The sequence below is a fragment of the Lichenostomus cassidix genome, chromosome 3 (genome assembly GCF_008360975.1).
Source record: "Lichenostomus cassidix isolate B80296 chromosome 3, HeHo_3.0, whole genome shotgun sequence".
Taxonomy (NCBI): Eukaryota; Metazoa; Chordata; class Aves; order Passeriformes; family Meliphagidae; genus Lichenostomus; species Lichenostomus cassidix.
The window spans coordinates 14,746,862-14,767,491 of NC_139483.1; the positions used below are offsets into that span (position 1 = coordinate 14,746,862).

The 20,630-nt window shown below is 40.2% G+C and overlaps 1 protein-coding gene across 1 annotated transcript in view; it reads right to left on the reverse strand.

Annotated features, from left to right (window-relative positions):
• The window catches only part of ALK (ALK receptor tyrosine kinase), a 307,378-nt gene that overhangs the window by 40,984 nt on the left and 245,764 nt on the right, over positions 1-20,630 (reverse strand). The window contains exons 9-11 of the mRNA XM_085054627.1: positions 18,047-18,216; positions 7,114-7,208; positions 5,611-5,754 (exon numbers count right to left, since the gene is read on the reverse strand). Of these exons, the coding sequence (XP_084910753.1) occupies positions 5,611-5,754; positions 7,114-7,208; positions 18,047-18,216 (409 nt within the window). The remainder of the gene's footprint in view (positions 1-5,610; positions 5,755-7,113; positions 7,209-18,046; positions 18,217-20,630) is intronic.

Genomic DNA, 20,630 nt, shown 5'->3' on the forward strand with positions numbered 1-20,630 from the left:
AGAGCTGTACATTTCACTCAGTGCATGAGCAATCTCAGTTATGCATTACCAGTGATTCCAGGGTTGGTCTGTGCTGGAAGCCTGTAGGCAAAATATACTACAAGCATATACAAGAAACATGCTCAGTGAGGTAAGAATTTCAATTTTGCTTTGGGTTCTGTCATTTAACAGTGCTCTGTGAGCAGTAATTGGAGATTATTACCCTTCCCAGGATTGAATTTGCCAGAGATTAATGGGGCAGGGGGTTGAAAGATGATGGTAAATGGCAGAACTAGATTGTGCTCACAATCACAGTCCCTGACCTGTTAAGTGTATCTACAAAATGATATTAAGGGGATATAAAATGATCATGGAAATTAGTGAGTCTTGTCAGCAATACGAGAACCAGTTACAGAGGTATGGCTAGACTAAGAGAGGTCGGATTTTCCACTCTTTATGGAGTCATTATTTCTGTCTCTACTGGCTAAATGAGGGCAGCAGAGGAAGGTTTGGACATGTTTTTCAGTTCAACAAGAGCATCTGCAGTGATGACAAATGTATGCCAGATTGATCCTGGGTATCATTTCAAAGAAATACTCAAAAGCTTGATTCATGCTCTAGATTTTTCTTAAGTGTCTACATATAGGGAACACTATCAGGACATCATTGTAGGAAATTATCTGTGGTCAGTGTAAGAGGATAAGAGCACTACTGACTTTGAACAGCAACAAGAACACCTTGTTTCTTGCCGCTTTCTGAAACCAGACACTAACAAAGCAGCATGAAGAAAACTAATTTATTTTCCCTTTTATGTTTCACTTAAAGAGTCATCCATAAAAGGTGGTAAGTTATAGATGCTACTAACTTTTTAAAATTTTTTTGGTTCATAATTACAAAGAATGGTAGAAATACATGTTAGATAACAAAGACCAAGTGGGGTGGAGGTGAAAAAATTATTTCAAAACATTTTCTGAGATTTAAAGCAGTTTCTGCATAATTTAAACTGCTATTCTTAAGAGTTAGCAGCTTTAAAATTTAGGTTTGAAACCTGTGAATTGCCCTGTTTATTTCAACTGCATGATTAACTCTAGAGAGCAATTATGCCAATTCAACTTTGCTAGGCTGTATCTGGTTGCATGCTGATTTTCAGCGTTGCACCGTTGTTATTTTCAATCCTACAGAGAAAGCAACTGTAAACAGTGCAATAAAGAAATTCATACCTACATATTCTGAGATCTCACTGTTGTGTCCGAACATTTTCCATCACTGTTCAGAACATTACTTTTGTTGGGGGAGGGCACTGGGCTGTTATTCACTGTGTTAATTGATGCATAATATAAAAATACAATTCTGCAGATACCTTTATTGCATTATACCAACAGTTCAGTTAGTATAATTGCACACAAAGAGCAACCAAATGTAATTTTCTTTTACTTAATACTTGCTCCGCTGTTCCTTTCAGCTCCTTCATCTGATTAACTAATGTGACTGAGAGTTCTTCCAAGAAACAGCCATGGAAGTGCTCAAAACATGACTCTCCCTGATGGAAAAGACAAAATGCATGCAACTGCTAGATGCTGTGGGGAAGAGACTGGAGGAAAATCGTAACCCAGTCTGGGTGAGAAAATGATGGCAGTTTCCATGCAAGAACCCAGGGCTGCACAATGGCTAGTGGCTATGCATAGCAGAAGGGACAAAACAATGCAGGATTTGAGGGGAAAAAAGGTTAACATTTTTGCACATTGCGCAACATGCCGCTTTTGTACTGTGTGCCCTGACACAAATAAGTTGTTAGTGGGACAGAAGAGAAGCTGAAACATCAAAAGAGAGGCTATCCTCATGGTATTTAAAGCCTATTCAGAAGCACCAGAAATCTTTAATTAAAGCTTGATTGCTCTGTGTCTTGTTATCTCCTTTCGCCTACTGAGAATCCCATTTTGTCTCCTTCAGTTTCCATGATAGTAATTTGTTTACCTCGAGTTCCTCATTATTGCTCACTGTATCTTTATATGCCTGAATTTCCCATATTCTAGCCTTGTGTATAAAAGGAAATTGCATTGGTTTGATATAAATTGACTTTTTAATTGGTAGTTGAATGATAGTATGTTTTGAGAAGCTTTCAGTTTTACTTAAACTAATACCTAACCAATTTAAAACCAAAGCCAAAGTAAGCCTGGGTTTACAACAGAATAAACAGCACCCAGCCTTTTGTACAGATTTAACCATTTCAATGAAAATCCTGGTTCCATTAAAGCTGTTTCAGTCTTCTGGCATATGCAGACCTTGTTCCAACTTTTTTTCCAGGATGCTTCTAGAATCAAGTTGCACCTACAACCCTTCAGGAAGAAGCTGGTATTTCAGCAGATAACGCAGTTAACTGAACATAGTTAACTGAAAAGGAAAGCATTTGCATTGCCCTGTGAACACGTATCTAATGGCCATCTTGCACTGCAAGTAACTGTGTGACTTGAAAACCACAGGATTTTTTTCTGTGCTGGTCCTGGTCATCAAGAAACTTGAGAGAGTAACAGCACCACATTAGTTGTAGACTTTTCGGGTCTTATTCTACCCAGGGTGTTCATTATCCCAGCTGTGACACACAACAGTGGTTAACAGATTTCTGGAAGCTTTAGGATCTTTCCCAGCTTGGCTGCATTCTGCATTTTGAATCTCCAAAACTCTGTGCATGACCTGGCAGCACTCTGAGCCATGCCCAGCAGTGGCAATTCAGTAGCTACAGGGCCTGAGAACAGAGAGGACAGGGAGGCTGGTGGTGCCGACCATCACTTTTGCTGAAAACGGATTTCCAAGCACAGGCAAAAGCAGCAGGTGTGTATAAGAGGTTGTGCTCAGTTACAAAGGAGCAAATGGAGGGCCCATGCCCTTGAAAACAATTGAGCTTTGGATTTAATATTGTGTAAACAACGTGGTACCTGTCTTTCAGACTGTAGCTCCTGCTGTGAAGGCTGAGCTGTCCTGGGGAGTTAGGGAGGCTGTTTTATTATCCTGTTGTCTCATCAGCTTCAGGAACACAGCTCTTTGTTTTAATATGATTTCTTAAGAAGGAAATATTATAGTATGTGATCCATCACACAAGTCAAAGATCCTATTAGCTGTAATTACTTTTAGCTGAGCTTATATTGGTCAGTGCAGTCTTTGGGACTTCAGGGTGGTGCTGGTGCTGTTGGTTCACTCACACAACAGTAAATATGTGCCCATCAAAGGAAAGGCCTTGACAGACTCAGCCTGAGGTTTCTTAAATGCATTACAGGATGCAGAAAAAAACAAGATTAAAGCTGGGTAAAACGTACAGCCCAGAGACCAAACAAGCATCTGCAGTTTCCTGACAGCAAGCAGGGGCTCAGCAACACAAAGAAAAAGGGGATTTGGTGCTGCAGAGACCATTAGAAATGCAATGAGTTCTCATTGCAAGAAGCTGCCACACATTTCTGCTCTGTCTACTCTAAGGGCTCAAGGGGAGAAAATTGCTGTAGGAGTGATTTCAAGCCCCAAGGGCTAGAGACAATTTTAGACAGAATATGAACAGGACCATGGACAAAGCTGGTTTAGATTGAAATTGTCTTGATTTTAACCCCGAGATCATCACAAATTATTTTAATTGCTCAAAGTACCTCAGTGACCTTCTCTTCTACCCTCATGCAATCTGATTCCCTTTATTTCTACCATCCAAGCCTTTCTTTAAATTTAATTCCTCAGATAGGGCAGGGAGCAGAAGAGCTAGAAGATCTCAGGTCTAGTGAGAAGTAGGAAATAACAAAATTCTCAAAGAAATTTACAGCCACAGGATTTCTAGCCCATGCACACTTTACATTAACTTTGCATCTAAAATCTGATGTTTTTTCTGTTACTAAAACAGTAGGTACCCTGGAAGGAAATGTTTCCTAAGCTGCCTTAGGAAACTACATCACCACCTACAGAAAGTCAGCCAGAAATCCATAATCTACATCTTCCTATGGATCCTACCACAAGATCACTGACCCCAGGGCAATATTGAGAGCACTTAAAAGACAACTCCACTTACAGGCAGGAAACAGAGATACACATATTGAAGGAAGGACTTCAAAGAATCTTCAAAGAGAACATAAAAAGATACTTTTGGAAATTATACGTTTGTGACAGCTCAAGCTCACACACAACATCTGTAATAGAACTAAACACAACCTTTACAGATGAAATGCAGCTTCACCCAGCCCAGCATCCTCTCATATGGGCTCATTGCCTCTGTCTCACTCCCTTGAGGCTCCAGGCAGTGATTCTGCATTTTTCTTGCTGCGTGATGCCCAGGACATAAAATATCAGTCAACTCCACATGATGGCAACTCAGCCTACCCTGCAGGCTGTCCCCTCAGCCTCTGCTGCCAGAGCTTGCTTCACAAGAGAGCTCAGGCAGCCACAGCAGCCCTGCTGTGGCAGCATGGAGCAGGGTCATGGATCCAGTTTTCAGGGAAGCTTTGGAGGCTGTGTGGAGGTTTTGGCCACACTGACCAGACTGCTGTCAGCATCAGAGCTAACACCTCAACAGGACACTGCAGGTAGCAAATTGAAATACAGCCTAGAATAGAGCAGATGCAAAGAACTCTTTCTTAGGCAGAAAAGTGGGAGAGGAGGCAGCAGGAAGAAATCCTTAGGCTTACTGACAGAGCAAAGGAGGCATATATCAGCCCTGTTCTCAAAGTTAAGAGTGGTGGTATTTCAAATTGGCAGGTGAAGTAGCTGGCCCTAAGAGAGGAGAAACAGCTGCACACAGTGCTTAAGGTTGCAGTTGTAACAAGCCCTTGTCTCTCCTGTAGATAACTCCTCACTTCTGTGCTCAGCCCTGCTGCCCCAGGGCTGGAGGGTTGGAGGTTGTGGCTGCTTGAACCAGTTCAGGAAGAGAGGCTGGCAAGGAGGAAGGAAGGAAGCAGATTCAAATGAAAATGCACTTTTAAAGCCCAAAACCGATATTGTGGGTATGTGGGAAAGCCTGGGAGAGGACAGAGAGCAACATCTTGGAGACAGTGACGGAAGGACAAAGGCAGGGAAGGAACTCTTGCATCTATTTGGCCAACACCATTACAGTTAAGCTGGAAAGAGGAGCTGAGGAGTAGGGGAAATAAAGTAACATGAACATAGAAGACCAACACTTCTAACAAAATAAAAATTGTATTTTTAAAACAAACTCCAATGCTGTAATGTTTCAAATGGACAATGAATGTATTACTGAAAAAGCAACACTATGTTAGTTCAAACAAAGTCTACATTAACTAGAGTTGGGTGTTCAGGTTAACAAATGCTGACCTCAGTCAATTTGGTCACTTCACTTTGATTTCTGCCAATTTTTACATGACCATGACACCAAAGAGACCTATCTTACAGTTTGAAACCTCATTTTACTTGAAGAAGAGGCCCCCTCTAGTTCTCTCACCAGCTTGCAGTCAAAAATCCAAGTTACAGTTAGCAGCTAAATGCAATTTCTTTCTAGAGCTTGTTTTGGTTTTTTTGTAAGTGACTTGGGGAAAGCTCAAAACAAAGGCTTTGGGGGAAAAAATTGCATTTAGCCACATCTAACTGAAATCTGTGCTAGCTGGAAATCTCTCCTATCTGATGATGCTTCTCAGACCCGACAATTACCTGCTGGCTCAGAAAAGGGGGCACTGCTGAGCTGGAGATTTCCCAGGAGCTTTTGTTCCCATCCAAACTTCTTCTGGCCACCTCTACTGGTGAGCAAATTGCTTGAGTCTGGAGTAGTACCTCGAGGTGTCTTCTCTCCACTGACTAGAAAACAAGAAATCACAGATTGGTTTATGGCTGAGGGGGACAGAGTCAGTATGTAATCCAAAATTGAAGCTAAAATAAGGGCTGCAGACTTCTGTGCTGAGAATAAGAGCCTGCAGTCACAGGATATACCATTATTAAAAGAAATGGGCAGATTTACTTTCCATCAATGTTATGGAACTGAGACAAAAGAAAAATAAACAGGAATGAGTAGTAGGCAAAACAGCAAGTGAATGAAAACATAAATACAGAATGCAACCTTTATGAACTATTATAAAGTTTCTTTTTAGCCAATAAAAGTACGAGGAATTTTCTTTAATTCCATCCTAATTTTAAGATCTCTTTTAATACTGGAACCTGAGGTATATTGTACTTATGCTCAGAAACCAAGAGGTATTACTGCATAAATGGTGAGACTCATGCCCCAGGCAATGCAAATTAACATAGCACAAAGCAGATGAAACATTCTGACTGCAGAAGTGGTTCAGAGGTTTTCAGTCTGAACAGGGCTGCAGAGGTCGCAGCTTCAAGCCTACGAGAAGAAAGGACACACTTAAGTTCTGCTGCTCAGCCCAAGGCAGAAGTTTAATTTGTTCAGAGCAGCAATTCCCCAGCCCTCATGTAAGTTGTTGGTCTGAGGTATAGAGTGACAGATCACTGAACACATTTACAAATTAAGCAATTCACTATGCATGAGATTATGAAAGATGAGTAAGACACGAATGTTTAATAAAAATCTACATGTGGTGAAATCTGGCATCAGAGGTATAGACTGGGCACATTCTAGAGGCCAGTCAATCACAAAGCTGGGATCAGAATCCAAATTTTTCCCCAGAGCAGTAGAGTGTGAAGATCCTAGTTTCTGATTCAGACTTAAATGCATGTCAGTCTAAATAAAATAACCTTGTTCTAATTTAACTGGAGTATTGTGCCCAATGTTATTGCAGAGTTGGTGTCAATCAGGATGCTTGTCTTTTCCTGGCCAGCATCCAACTGTCATTCATTTTGATAAGTGTCACACAGCAAAGCAGGTCATGTGGAAATCCATAATCACAGACTGGATTCTGCAGCAGCCTGGGTGGATAGGTGATGGTTCTGCCTCAGCTGGAAGCTGCTCTCTCACCCCCCAGGTCTCACTGCCCACTTGTGCCAAGCTGGGAACCCATTCCCTGCTTGGCTCCACCAGTAAGGGGTGCACCTGAACGGGCTCCTCTGCCTAAGCACAGTGATTTCTGACACAGAACTTTACCTTTCATGTCTTTTGAAGATAATGACACCCGGCGCCTTCCCCACAGTTTCCAAATTTCAATTACATGGCAAATAAAAGACAAGTCACTTGCAGATAAAAGGAAAACTTACTTGTTAAATAACAGTCCAGACTAAGGGAGACATTGTCAAAAGCAATAATGGCATCAGAGCCTTCTTCCCATGAAGCAGTGATCTGAAACCAAAACCTGCACAGATTGGAAAAAATGGGATTAAATTCTGCTAAAGAGATGAAATTCAGAGCTCGTCCCAATTAAAGCAGTTCTTGAATGGTGGAGAAAAACTTTTTTCACGTATAAAAATATTAAATAGACAGAGAAAATATCCTCACTCCTACCAAAGGAAGATGATCTGAGGAGAGCAGCTATACATTTATCTAGGTAGACAGAATAAAAGAATACTGCCCCTCTTCCCTCCAGAGACAAGCAGCCTGAAGGAGGTAGAAGTGTGTATATGTATGTGCCCAGAAAACAAAGTCCCCTGGATTCTGGCACCAATAAAAAACCAACCAAACAGACCCCTAAGTGATTTTACTCTCACAAATGATTTACACCTCAAAGTGTTAAGAAAAATAAGTAGGTGGGGCTCCTGAAGTAATTTGGAGTTCCTAAAAGGAACGGGCAATCAAAGGCTAAAACCATTTTAGAAAGTATTTGGTGTTGATGTGCTCTGTAGGAAGCAAAGGATATCTAACAGCCGTGGCAGTCACAAAAGAGAGGAACTGACACTGGGTAGTCCACAGGAAGAGCAGAACTCATTATGTCCTTATAGAAGCTGAGGAGGTTTGCCTTAAATCACTTCCTGATTTGAGCAAAGCTGGCTTTTGACAGGAAGTTATGCCACTCTTACATTACCAGAAGAAAGATCTCTGTAAATTCACCCTCAGTGATACTACAAGTCAACAGAAAGAGCAAAAATTACCCCCAACCAAATACTTCAAATCTGACAGTATATTGACCATGCATTAATTTTGTGTACTCATGGATTTAGGTTTTCTCTTAGCTTAGCGAGTTCATGTTCTCTCAATGCATATCTGCCACATGAAATCATAATACTCTGCTTAGGAAAGAGAGCAATTTCTGAAAGCAGCCAACCATAGCTCAGAAGTCAGATACAATGCTGAGAGGTTGCATCAAGATTATAAAAACACGAAACTATCACATGCTGTAAAACAAGCTGCAAGTGAATACGAAATATTATTTAAACCTAATTCTCTGTTGTATCTTGATGTTTTACACCAGGATAAGTTAGGCCATTTGTGGGTCTCTTTAATGTAGATTTAGAGATAGAGCTGGTGCTTCCTGCTCTATCTTTTAGAGATAAATGTTCAGTCAGAATGTGAATTCTTGCAGGTGTTTCAGTTTAGACAAGAAAATGATGACAGAACAAGGTATTTTTGAGGAGCAGCCCTATTTATTTAGAAAGGCTTTAGAAATCCTGTCTTTTCCTTGCAGCAAGAATTTAAACACTGGGAGAATTTTTTTCTTCTCATACACTCTAGTCCTTTCTGTATGGCATTGGGTCTAAAATATTTTCTCATATCTTAGAGTATGTTATTAGTATTTTTACATTAATCTTGGTGATTCCCACTGTTTTGAAATACTACCTCTCCTTTACCAGCAAGCCAACCTCAAAACCAAAATTCCAGTGAATTTTCCCATACGGATATTTACTCTGGGACAGCATATTCTGTATATTGAATGTGGATTTTGACTGAGCCTCCTGACTCTGTCAGCAAACATAACCAACTTCCACGCTGTTCTCAAACACAGGGCAGCTTTCTAGAGGGGATGGTGAGGTATGGCAAAAGCTAAAACAGACCCCAGGGATATAGGTGACTTTGAGGGTATGTAGATTGAAGTGTCATTGTCTTCTGCAACTGGTGCTCTTGCTAAGCTACAGCTGGGGACAGAATCAGAAAAGCTGTCACAACCGAAGCAAAAACTCGAAACAAAAATCTCCTGTCGTCCTCTGAAAGGTGCAGAGGGTTTAGAACAAACCACAGTCCATTCAGAACAGAAAAGATGTATATAGTTACTATGTTCCTCCTTCTTTATTTCTGGTAAAGGAAAACAACAATGTTTCAACACTGAAATTTCTCACTCCTTGGAGATATGCATTGCACATATGGAGAGGCTTCTCTAAAACTACCTTTTTATGTTCTAAAGACATGAGCAGCTGCAATGAAAGAGCAGGTGACTGACACGAATAATAGTGGATATGGTGAAGGAACAGTATCCCTAGCATCAAAGGAAACTCCTAATTGCAAGACACAATTTTCATTGCTTAAAAGATCCATCTTTATCAGCTCAAAATATGGCAGCTCCATCCATACAAGTCTGAATATCACAAAAGTGTATTTTTAGCCTTCCCAAATCCATAAAAAGTGCGACTGCAGTCTGACGCTGCCAGCAGTCTCACAGTTCTTAGCTGGGATACCTGAAACCCTTCGTGGATATGTCTAGGAGGAGAACTGAAAGGAACATAAAATCCTTGGATATTAAATTGGTTTCCAACTGAATTGGCTGCCCTCCCCCTGTCTCCCTCCCTCATCTGCTCTACAGCTGACATCCCACAACACTTCAAATGAAATTACAAGCTCTAGTGTAAACATAAGCTGTTCATTTTGAGACATGCCATACAAGACTTAAACAAAAGCTGTTGGACAGACACAGTGGGATCTGATCTACTTTTTCCTGCAAGTTACTGTGCCAGCAGCAGAGATGACTAAACTGTGTGTAAAACAGGTCCTGAAGCACCTCAGGTCACAATCTGGTATGTTATGGAGAACCAGCACCTACCTCAGGCTGTAAAATACAGACTGTAGCTCAGCAGAAGCTCCTCCTTCCCTGTTGTGTGCTGCTGAAATGCCCAGGAGGAGGTAGGGTGGAAACTGGTTGAGCTGCACATCTTTCAGATCAAGTGTGTGAAAATCAGTGCCCTGCACAGGGTGACCCTTGGTGCTGCATTGAAGGGACCAAGTCTCTGTGCATTTGAGCCTCAGCCTGTTCCCTCAGGGTGCACATTAAATGCCACTTGGAGACAGGGACACTTTGATGTGAATTTCTGTTTGTAAGGTGCTAAACTGAGGCTTCGAAATTAATTACAAAGACAAATAAGCAATTCCTCTCTGTTAGCTTTCCCCTCCACTACTACAGACTTTAGCTCAGGGAGCTTAAGAGACAGATGCTTCTGCAAAGACTACCAGGCACCTTCTCTGTGCCTCCAGGCAATGAAGCACTTCTAAAAATATCTTCAGGCAATTTCCTTGGCAGAACCTAAGGTTCATGCCCAAAGGTGTTACGCTTTGATGCACTTTTCATGTCGTGCTTCTTCAGACAATAAAGCGTTGTTCTTCTGAGAATTATCAAATGTTCAGCTCCTAAGAACTCAAAGGCATGATACAAACCAGTATTTTCATTGCTGAAGGGAGTGCCATGGACCATGCCCACATCAGAATGCAATAGGTTGCTTTTTACTTTTATTTACCTTTCATTCAAGTTAAGAGAGAGCCTTGCTGATTTCACCCACGGGAACATCAGGACCAGAACTATTGAGAAATTTCCACAAGTTCACCGGGGATAAAAAAAAATTACAGAAATGCCTCCAAAATATAAAAACTCTGTGAATGCTAAGCACTATTAGGACCATCAGTGCTGCTTTGGTTGCCTATTAATCTTATCTTTTCCTAACATGAATGCAGTTTCAGTACAAACCTTCTCTTGAGACCAGCATTTCTGCAACAAATAGTTCATCATTTTATCTTCTCCAGTTTAATGCCACTATTAATTTAGAAATATTATGTCTTTCAAATTCCATTGAAACAAGATCATCAGTTAACCAACATTTCAATCATTAGCTTTGGTGGCTTTAGCTTAATGGGCTAATTAAGGGAAATTTAATCAAAACTGAAGATGGAAATGTCACACATCAATGAGATGGAAAAAACCCCACAGAAAATCTCATTCCCTTGCTCCCTCTTTTTTTTTTCTTTCTGTTTGATCCCTGAAATCAGTGAAACAACTCCCTCTGACTTTGGTGAGAGCAGATACTGAAACAGCAGCAGCACATGATACTGCAGTGACTCAGAACAAGGCTGGAGGTGACAACATCTCAGTGGTGTTTTTGCACAGATCAAAGAGGGCTAATGCTGACTGCACACCTAGTGCTTCAACTGGTTCCTGCACAGCACAGATACCAGACCACAGCCATGCACAGACACACCACTGCAAACACAGATGCTCCAGTGAATGGCCATGAAAGAATATTCCTGAAGGCAATTTGTTCAGGACCAGCAAAATTACTGCTGGCAAGTTTGTCATGACTTTGCTGCTTAAGAAATCCCAGCAACACCTTCACATGGAATCCACATCTTCAACAGGTGAGCTTGTGTTTGTGAGCTAGATTTCTTCATAGGAATGAAAGTACGGCAGCTAGGAAACACTTTAATGACTCGGATATTAGAAAAATTATTCCTTGAGGACTGGTGGAAATTGCTTCTTAACTGTCTCCTTTTGCCTTACTCAACCCAGAGCACAGCTAGAAAAAAAGGTTCCTTAGATGTATGACAATGGAGAAGTACAAGTTACATCCTGTAGAGTTGAGTGTTAGCTGAGCTGTGAAGGCAAATGCATATAAAGGCCTTTGTTAAAAAAATTCTGGTTGAGGCAAATAGGAAATGCTGTACCATGGGGGCAAAACCCCCCTATTTCAAATTCCCCCTTCAGAGAACATCAGTTCCTCTGTTTGAAGGATACAAGTTTTACATAAATTCAAAAACCGCTCAAGGGTGACTACTGCTCAAATATTTCAGAGTCTCAGACAAGAAATGGCACAAAATGAGGTTTTTTGGGTTTGTTTCTTTGGCCCGATCTGTGAAATATCAATCCAGATGAACAGTTCTTTGAAAGCATATTTTAACTCAGTTAAATCTGACCGAAACAGGATAGCATCAAAGCTTCGTGTCTGCAACCTTTCCCATCCCTCAGGCTTTTTGAATCATGGGTTTTATTTCAGTGTCATCAGTATTTGAGCTGCGTCACATCATCCTGGGTTTTCTGTTCAATTCATTCTTTTTGATTACTTATTTTTTCTTGATCCTACCAGAAAACTGGTTCTTCCCAAAAGATGTGGGGCTTTTTATAGAGGGAAATGCAGAACTGAAAGTGTGAAGATATATTTATAGCTATGTTAGTATAGCCTCCATGAGGACAAATTCTTTTGCTTATATCGTCTATCCTTAGATCTTCATTGTACAGAAAGGTTAGTTTTTTGCATGTATTCTGTCTTCTTCTGATGGAAGGGAAATAAAAAACCCATTCTCATTGCATTGAAGACCTCTGCAAGCTGATTTTGTGAAAAATTCTGCAGCTCCCTCCCTTCAGTAACTACTCTGAATTCCACCTAAATATTGTCCCGGGCTCATAGAGACAGTTCAGGTTTTCATTATCCAGACTCAGGCAGCTGCCTTCATGCCATTATTTTAGAAAGGCTCATAATCATTCTTTTTTTATCACAAAAGACAGGGATTATTAACCAAGATTGGACGTTAATCTCCTCTGTACCCAATCCCCCATGCAGCGACACGAACACAGCATGTCTGTACGTACAGATCTAATTTCATAACTGGTAATGTTTTGCCTCTGATGGAACTGATTTCTCTCTCCACCTAGCTAAAATAATTATGGCTATACCTGCTTGAAACCAAGGTACTCACAGAATGGAGAAATTTCAGGTCACTAACCCTTATTACATTCAGGTTCCCATTAACTTCTCTGTTACAAATGATGCATTGTTAACTCACTTCACAAAGGAATACTTACTATTTGGGATAAAAGACACATTTAGATGGAATAAGATTATTTGGAGAAATATAAGCATGTAAACCAAACTCAGTTACAGTGACAGAATTGCCATGCAGGAAGTTACTTAATAGCTAGTAATAAAGATTGAAATTCAAAGGTGTTATTAAAGGCAACCATGCATGTACAAAATCTGTCACAGGTACTCTGCACACACTGTTACCAAAACCCCCTCTGCAGATGTACAGAACAACCATTTGCAGAATAACTGTTTCAGAAGGAGGACAGTAACAGACAGACATAATTAATGCTAGAGATCAGAAGAGCAGTGATATGGTTATTAAGGTCTCACTGCTTTTAACAAAGTAATGTGTGGCCACCTCAGGGCAACACAGCCTAGGCTTGTAGGGTGGATGTAAGACAGACTAAAGAGATCTGGGTGCAGATGTGACCAATTAATATAGAGGTGGTAATGTGTAGGCAGACATATGACTAGCTGGTATGGAGGGTCCATGTTTCTTCTCAGAAGAATGGGAAGAAAATTTAGGAATAACATGAGATAAACAGGCATCCTGGTCAAAAATGTTGCCAAACCCCTTCCTTTTTCTTTTCATCTTCAATGGGAACTCAGAAACATTATGAAGAAATTCTGCAAGGAGTGTGAGGGAGACACAGAGCAATGCAAAAAAAAAATACTGAACAAGAAGAGTGCTTAGCCACAGCTGGTAGAGATACAGGGCTATGACATGAGACAAGTTCTTTTTACTGCTGCAATGAGTGAAAGGGTGCCCAGGTGCTGTGGCTGCCATTGAGACCAGAGCTGCTGAAGGAGCCAGACAGAACAATCTCACTCCCATGGACTGAAAAGCAATTCCACATGGATATGTAGACACAAACCTAGTGAGAACTAGTGTAGTTTGTAAAAATGAAGCAAGCCAGCAAAATTGGAATAGGTAATGAAGTCAGGTAAAAAGAAGAAGGAAGTGCAATTTTGAATTACACATGAATTCTGATTTCTGTTGACTTCTGACTTGTTGCAACAGAATATCACCCTCTGACATAACTCTGGTTTGCAGGTCTTTCTGCTTTCTTCCTCAGGATGCTCTCATCCTTACACAGCCTTCCAGGTAAGTCACCTTACTGATCCCTTCCAACATAATAAAATTCTCACTCTGTGTTCAGGAGAAGGTCATCAACAAGAAAATAATTTTGAAGCTCTCTGAGCACAATGGGATCAAAAGAAAATTGGTTTTTCACTTTCTGAACATGCTGCTCTGCTAGAAGGACATGGCCTGGCCTTGCTATAAGTGACAAGGCAAATGGTGCTGCTATTTATGACTGAAAAATTAATTTCTAGGGACCTCAAGGAAACTCTTCTCACTCCTTCCCCCATCCGGCCACTACTGCTTAAAACTTGCTAGAAATTTACATGTTATAATGACAAAAAACTTGAACTTACAAAGAAAGGAAACCAAAGAAACCTTTCTAACCAGTAAACACATTTAAATTCCTTTTATATTTCTATACAAACTTCTTCTGTCATAAGACTGCACTGAGGTGAGACAGCTTGCTATTAGTATTAGCCATTTTTACCAAATTTCCCTCAGAGAAGTTACAGGGAAATCTTTGAAGAAAAGGACAGGGTTAGTAGAGAATAAAGGCCTTAAAAGGCCAGGGATGGGCTGGGCTGGTTCACTTGGAATCCACTTCCAGGCAAGAACCCTGGAGAACTTTTAGTCTACAGGTTGCTCCTCATGGCTGACCTCAGCTCAATCAAGGGACCAAAAATCAAGAGATTTAGAATTTGTTTCTTAAAGCATTAATTCTCCAGACAGGCTTCAACCCATTAGAGTCAATCCTTTTCCACCTCTCACACTGTGTAGCAAACAGTTGCTAAGTGGGTTGGTGATAACAAGCATCAGCCTACAGTGAGCTCCAGAGAATCACTTGGTTACACGTGCTTGTGTTTTATCTATGTGCTATACCTTATCCACACTGTTTAACTAACAGAATGCCTAATTATTAGCTACGCAAATCACTCACCTTCAATTACATCAGGCTTCTGCTTGCTCTCGCTCTCACATTCCCACAGCATTATCATTACTAAAATCTAAACTCACACGTATTAACTAAAAGCAAATGTATAAAAAAAGCAAGCCCAATCTACCAGCTACGACTCAGCTTTCAAGACTGTTTCCTACTGGCACTTGTGTGAAGTTAAAATAGAACTATCATTGACAGGCTCATCACTGTTCACTGTAAAACAAATAGCAATTTTCTATCAAATAAAATAATCTTACAATAACATGGTTCTCTACTCTACTCTCAGTCTGTTGATTGAGCAGCAAAACATCTCCATATGTTTTACTATTGCACTAATATGTAAATTCCAGTAAGTAAAAATAACCATTTCTCTGGCTTTCACTAATCTTTGCAGATTATTTGATTTGCAGATAATGCATCCTGAAGAGAGGAGTAAGTTGCTCTCTGGAGGATAACAAATCACAGCAAGGACTGTTGGTTCATGCTGAGTGTATCTCAGTGGCAAGTTAAAATACAGCACCTCTGGAGGAGTTGCCTTTTGCCTCTGGCTGGCACAACCTGTTCATCCAACAGCTTAAGGAGATCTCACCCACAACTGGCTTTTCCAGTTGTAGATGCTTTGATGACACATCCTTGACCAGGCCCTTGGCCCTTCCTCCTGCATGCAGAGAGGATATGGAGCATTTGGAATTGGGTTACAACTCTGTTCATCAACTCCATTAATCAACACACCACATGAGCTGACTCTCAAGATTGTTCTGTCAACATCTTCCAGAACAAGAGAGGGTAGATAACTTCAGGAAGATGAAAGAAGCTGAAGTGCTGGCACTTTACAAGTCCACACAAAAAGGTAAGACCTCACGCAAGGTGAAATTGTGATTTGATATGTCCAAGGTTGCCCAGGCAAACACAGTGCTAGAAATCTACCATTCCTCAGTCACAATTTAACTTCTTTGTCTTACTCCTCCCTCCTTTCTGTTATTGCCAATTCACCTGAAATGTTCTGGCTGTGATTTTCTGCCAAAGTATAATTTCTCCCAACAGCCTGAGGGATATCAAACATTTAAGAAATGTCTGTTTCTAAAGATAGAGCTGATCTAATTTCTTGGAAGTCTTCCTAATGATTCTTTGAAGTGCTGTAAGCCAAACATGGAAATTATGGCTAAGCAGCTTTTAAACAAGCATGCTTTTTAGCAGTTTTACAGCACATTATCTTGTTATTAATAACATTTTCCATTCAGCTTCCCAATCACAATGGAATGTGCTTTAATTTTGTGTGAAACTGGTACACTGGTGTGCTTTACTTGAGAGATTTACTTCTGTGAGGTGATTTAAACTTTCAGCTCCTCCTGTAGGAATATCTGCAATATCATGGTTCTAACACAGACCCTCACAGCTTCTGATACAGGAACCAATTAGAAAAAGACACAGGAAGCTTTCAGCAGCACCAGCACTGTGTTCACATCAATTAAGTATTTCTTACAGTTCACTAAATCTGTCATTTATCTCCATTTATATACTGGAGTCTGACTGGTACCATTTTGGTGTATACTTCCATAGAATTCCTTCCTAATATGTACATCAGTCCAGATTTAAGAAACAGGTTTTGAGATGGTGAGAAAGATGCTTGCAGTATTTCCAAGTCTCACAGGAGACTTCTTTCTTCCCAGGAAGGATTGGTTTCAATTAAACCAATCTTAGAAGAAAAATTCATTAATATAGTGCACTTTCTGTGAACAAATAAGGACAAAAACTTTTCAAGAGACACCAAAACTTCAAAGTTTTCCTTGCTTATGTCTTAACCTCCAAAAAACTCCCTTTCTTCAGGGAACCAATCTGTCTTTCCCTTTAAGTAATGGGGAAGTAAGAGTGTCAGCACCTTATACATAATAGTCAGCACCGTGTTATCAGCTGAATCCATGATTTCTCATGAACCACTGCTAGCCTGGCTCCTAAGATCAAAGTGTTCTCTGCCTGACTGTGCAACCAGAGAGAATTTAAAGGAAAGCAATAGTACAAGGGTACAGAATAATTCAGGCACAAAACATTCCCCTAGCAACATTAGGAAATAAATCACATAAATAATAATGGCAAATATACCATTCTTCAAAGGAAACACAGCTGAAGGGAACGAAGTAACCAGGTATTTTTACAAATGGTGCTTCACCAGTGACTGCACAATAAGCTTAATGCTGGCATTCTAAAAATCTTTGACGCACACATATTAATTATACATTCAGGACCAAAGCACTGGCAGTGTCCTTCTTGTATTTGCAGCCTATGTGCATCTCCAAGTGCCAGTAAGATAAAAGACATATTCATATCATGTTTGCTCAAAGTTCTTTTAAGGCAAACTACCCCTTAGTGAAATCCATTATTTCTAGGGCACAGGTTTCCCAAAAAACAAGGGACACCAGTGCTCATGACACAGATGGTAGATGCATTTTGCAGCCCAAGGGCAGGGCAGCAGGAGGAGAAGGATGCCTATGCCTTCTTTAGAAACATAACACATTAAAAGTAAACAATGAACAAGAGCATTCCCTTAAAGCTGACTTGTAAGAAACAGCTAAAACAACACTATAAATAAGTACATGCTACCAGATTAAGCACATGCTACGAGATAAATCTTCCATGCTTAAAGCCTGAATGACTGGCACAGCCCTTTATTAAGGTGAGCCTCCTGCTACAGCTAACACAAAGGTGCTCAGATTAATCCTTGTCTGATTTTGCAGAAAGCTCTTTTCCCACCTCTTCATCCTCAGATCTAGACACGTTGAACACCAGGGGCTTTAATAGCCAGTAAAACATCAACTATGATTCTCATATCCAACTCTTGCAAACCGTAAGAGAGCAGCAAACATGCAACATAGAACAGCATGCAAAGAGAGTGGCTCCCAGTCGATGAAATGGAGACACAGAAGTTTAAGCACCTTGCTGTAGACTACCCATTGACCCCATTTGTGAAAAAAAAAACCAACTTCAGGAGCAGCAAAATTGTGTGCTTTGCTCAAAATACTCAGTTATTCTCATCCTCCACTTGTAACAGGAGATGCCCCATGGAGGACAAAGCACTTCTCCTTGAGGAAACAGCTTCCAGGAGTAATGCTGGCCATTTTCATCACCAGGTAGCTAGTGCTGACAGGACTGATCACCACGAAGGAGAATAAGGAGAAGACTCATACCTATCCAGTATATCTGGGAGAGGTAAGATCATCCACTGCCATATTCCCAAACCCTCGCTGTTCTCTGAATGCCAGAATGTCCAGCTCTGCTCCTTTCCTGTCTTGTTCTCGACCAGCACCAGGGATACATTTCCCAGCAAGACACCTTGGATCAGCCATGACATTCGTAGCTAGAAGAAATAGAACATATGAGATTAAACATCACAAACATTATTCAAAAGTCAACAGAAGTCTCAATTTTTCTTCTATTGCTTTCTAATCACCAAAAAGTTGATTCTCCCATCTTTATAAGGAGTATAAGGATAAGGAGTATGTCATCCTTTTAGGAAACTCCACAGATGTGGAAGCCTGTAAGACTTAGTATATTAAACATTGAAACTACTGGCCTTTTGTTTTTTGGTTTTTGGGTTTTTTTGGTAAAGTTGAGTCAAAACAATCTGTTTTAGCTTTCACATATGTGTCTAATTTTAAAGGGATAAGCTTATACCTCTATTGTGTACAGTACAAAGACTATGCTCCCTTAAGATGCCACCTAAGAGATTCAAGTTAAGATTAACAACTTTTTCAGCAATAAACTTTTATATGCCAACAGCAGCAGCAAAAAAACACAGGGAGAAGAGCTGCAATAAGAAGGCAGCACTAGTAATCACATCCTCATCCCCCAGATACTCTTTTCAAAAATCAGTTTTTACTTTTCATCCAAGTTTCTACAGATTTTCCAATTAAAGTTCAGTAATAATTTGGTGGGTTTTTTAATAATTAAAATACTTTAGGGAACCATTTTTCTAACATTTTTTGTTATGATAATGTAATTGAATCCATTTCTATGCATTTATCCCTGTATGTAAAATTATTTCATGTAGTTTTCTGATTTTATGACTTTCTCTCTCTCTCATTGTATAAAAAGAAAGACAATTCCTTCCACATCCAGCTAGTTTCACAACCTGTAGTATATGAATATAGTCTCCTTATTTGCTTGGGAAAAAGAAGAGGAGCTAGCCCTTTGTTGATAAAGAGCATAAGTAAAATATACATTTTTATTGTATTCAAGAGCTGGGTCTCATTTCAATAACCAGAAGATGTGAGAATGCTGAAGGAATGAGTTTATTAAATCTACAATTAACGATGGATGTTTTGGATACAAGAAAGAGTTCAGCAGTCTCTAGTACCCATGCATATTAAATAAAGCACTCTGGTTTTTAGCACTTCAAAGCCAACACCAAAGTCAGGAGGCTCGGAATTAAGTTTGTATTTTACACAGGAACACCTGATAACATTACTTAATTTTCTTGCTTTGATAGCACAGAACATTCATATCCATTTCTCAGCATAAAACAGAACTGTTATATTTTGCTTGCTGTTCTTATATCATGGTGTAAGTTTGTTCTGGCAGCCAGATCAGATTTAGGCATCAAAAGGACAGAAGTGTAGCTATTATTCCTAGTTTATGATCACGATTTTAGAGTGGGTGGAACAAAATTCTGGATATCCATTATATTAATTATCAGTACTGAATTTTAGTAAACACTACAGTTCATCTGCCTGTTGCCAAAGCTACAAAGAAAGCAGTGACTTTACACTGCAAAACTGTGACAGAGACTGAATAATCTAGATGGGGCTCTTCTCTCTCTCCAGTCCAAAAATCACTGGAACCACTCCTGGGTCCATTGTACTGTATGACCCATGGAATGATAAATGTACAAACAGATGTGCCAGTTTCGATCTGTGAAACCATTTTGTTACATTATTTTGGCCATATATTCAAAATTTATGTGTAAGACTTTGAGTGGTTCAGCAAACTATCACAGGTGCCTTCCAGACCACAGAAGTTCTGGGGACAAGCTGGTCAAGTCTGGACACTGGTCAAGTCTGACTTCCAGCTCACTCCCACCCCAACTCTGGGAAAGGACTCACAGAGTCCCATGGCTATTTCCATAATGTCAGACAGTGGAAACCACAGCATAAAGTGTGAGGGCTTTCAGCTCCCAGACACCAGAGAGAAAAAGCAGAGTTGAGCAGGATGGCCAGGAAATATTTCAGATACACGAAGTGACAGCCAAGAAGGCAGCTGAGGAGGGCTGAGCTTATGCCCAACAATCAGGACCAACACTGGTGAGAGAGGCTGCTGACAAATGCTTGTGATATAGGATACTAATGACTTCAAACTTGGTATCTGCATGGCTACTCCTAACAGGTGACAATAATGAGGAAAGAACTTGGGCATAATCTATTTTCAAATGCCTATGAAGTGAGGCATTTTTTAGTGTGGATTTTAAGTGAAAATTTATACCTTTCAGACCCAATAAAGTAATTTCCCTTGAGAAAACTGATCAGGAATAAACTATTGATAAGTTTGGAATGCCAGTAAACATTTAAAACCCTCCACCTATACTGGGAAAAGTAACTCCTCTTACTGAGAGTCCACATGTCCACTTTTAGGACCCTAGTGCCAACTCCCTGTGTGACACACTCTGTGAAATTTTTGATACAGGTGAGCTGGAGCAATTTCACTGTGCCATTTTGATAGTTTAAAATTTGAGAGGTAAAGCCCTGAAGCTCCCACTTCGGGAGTGGAGGCAGAAGC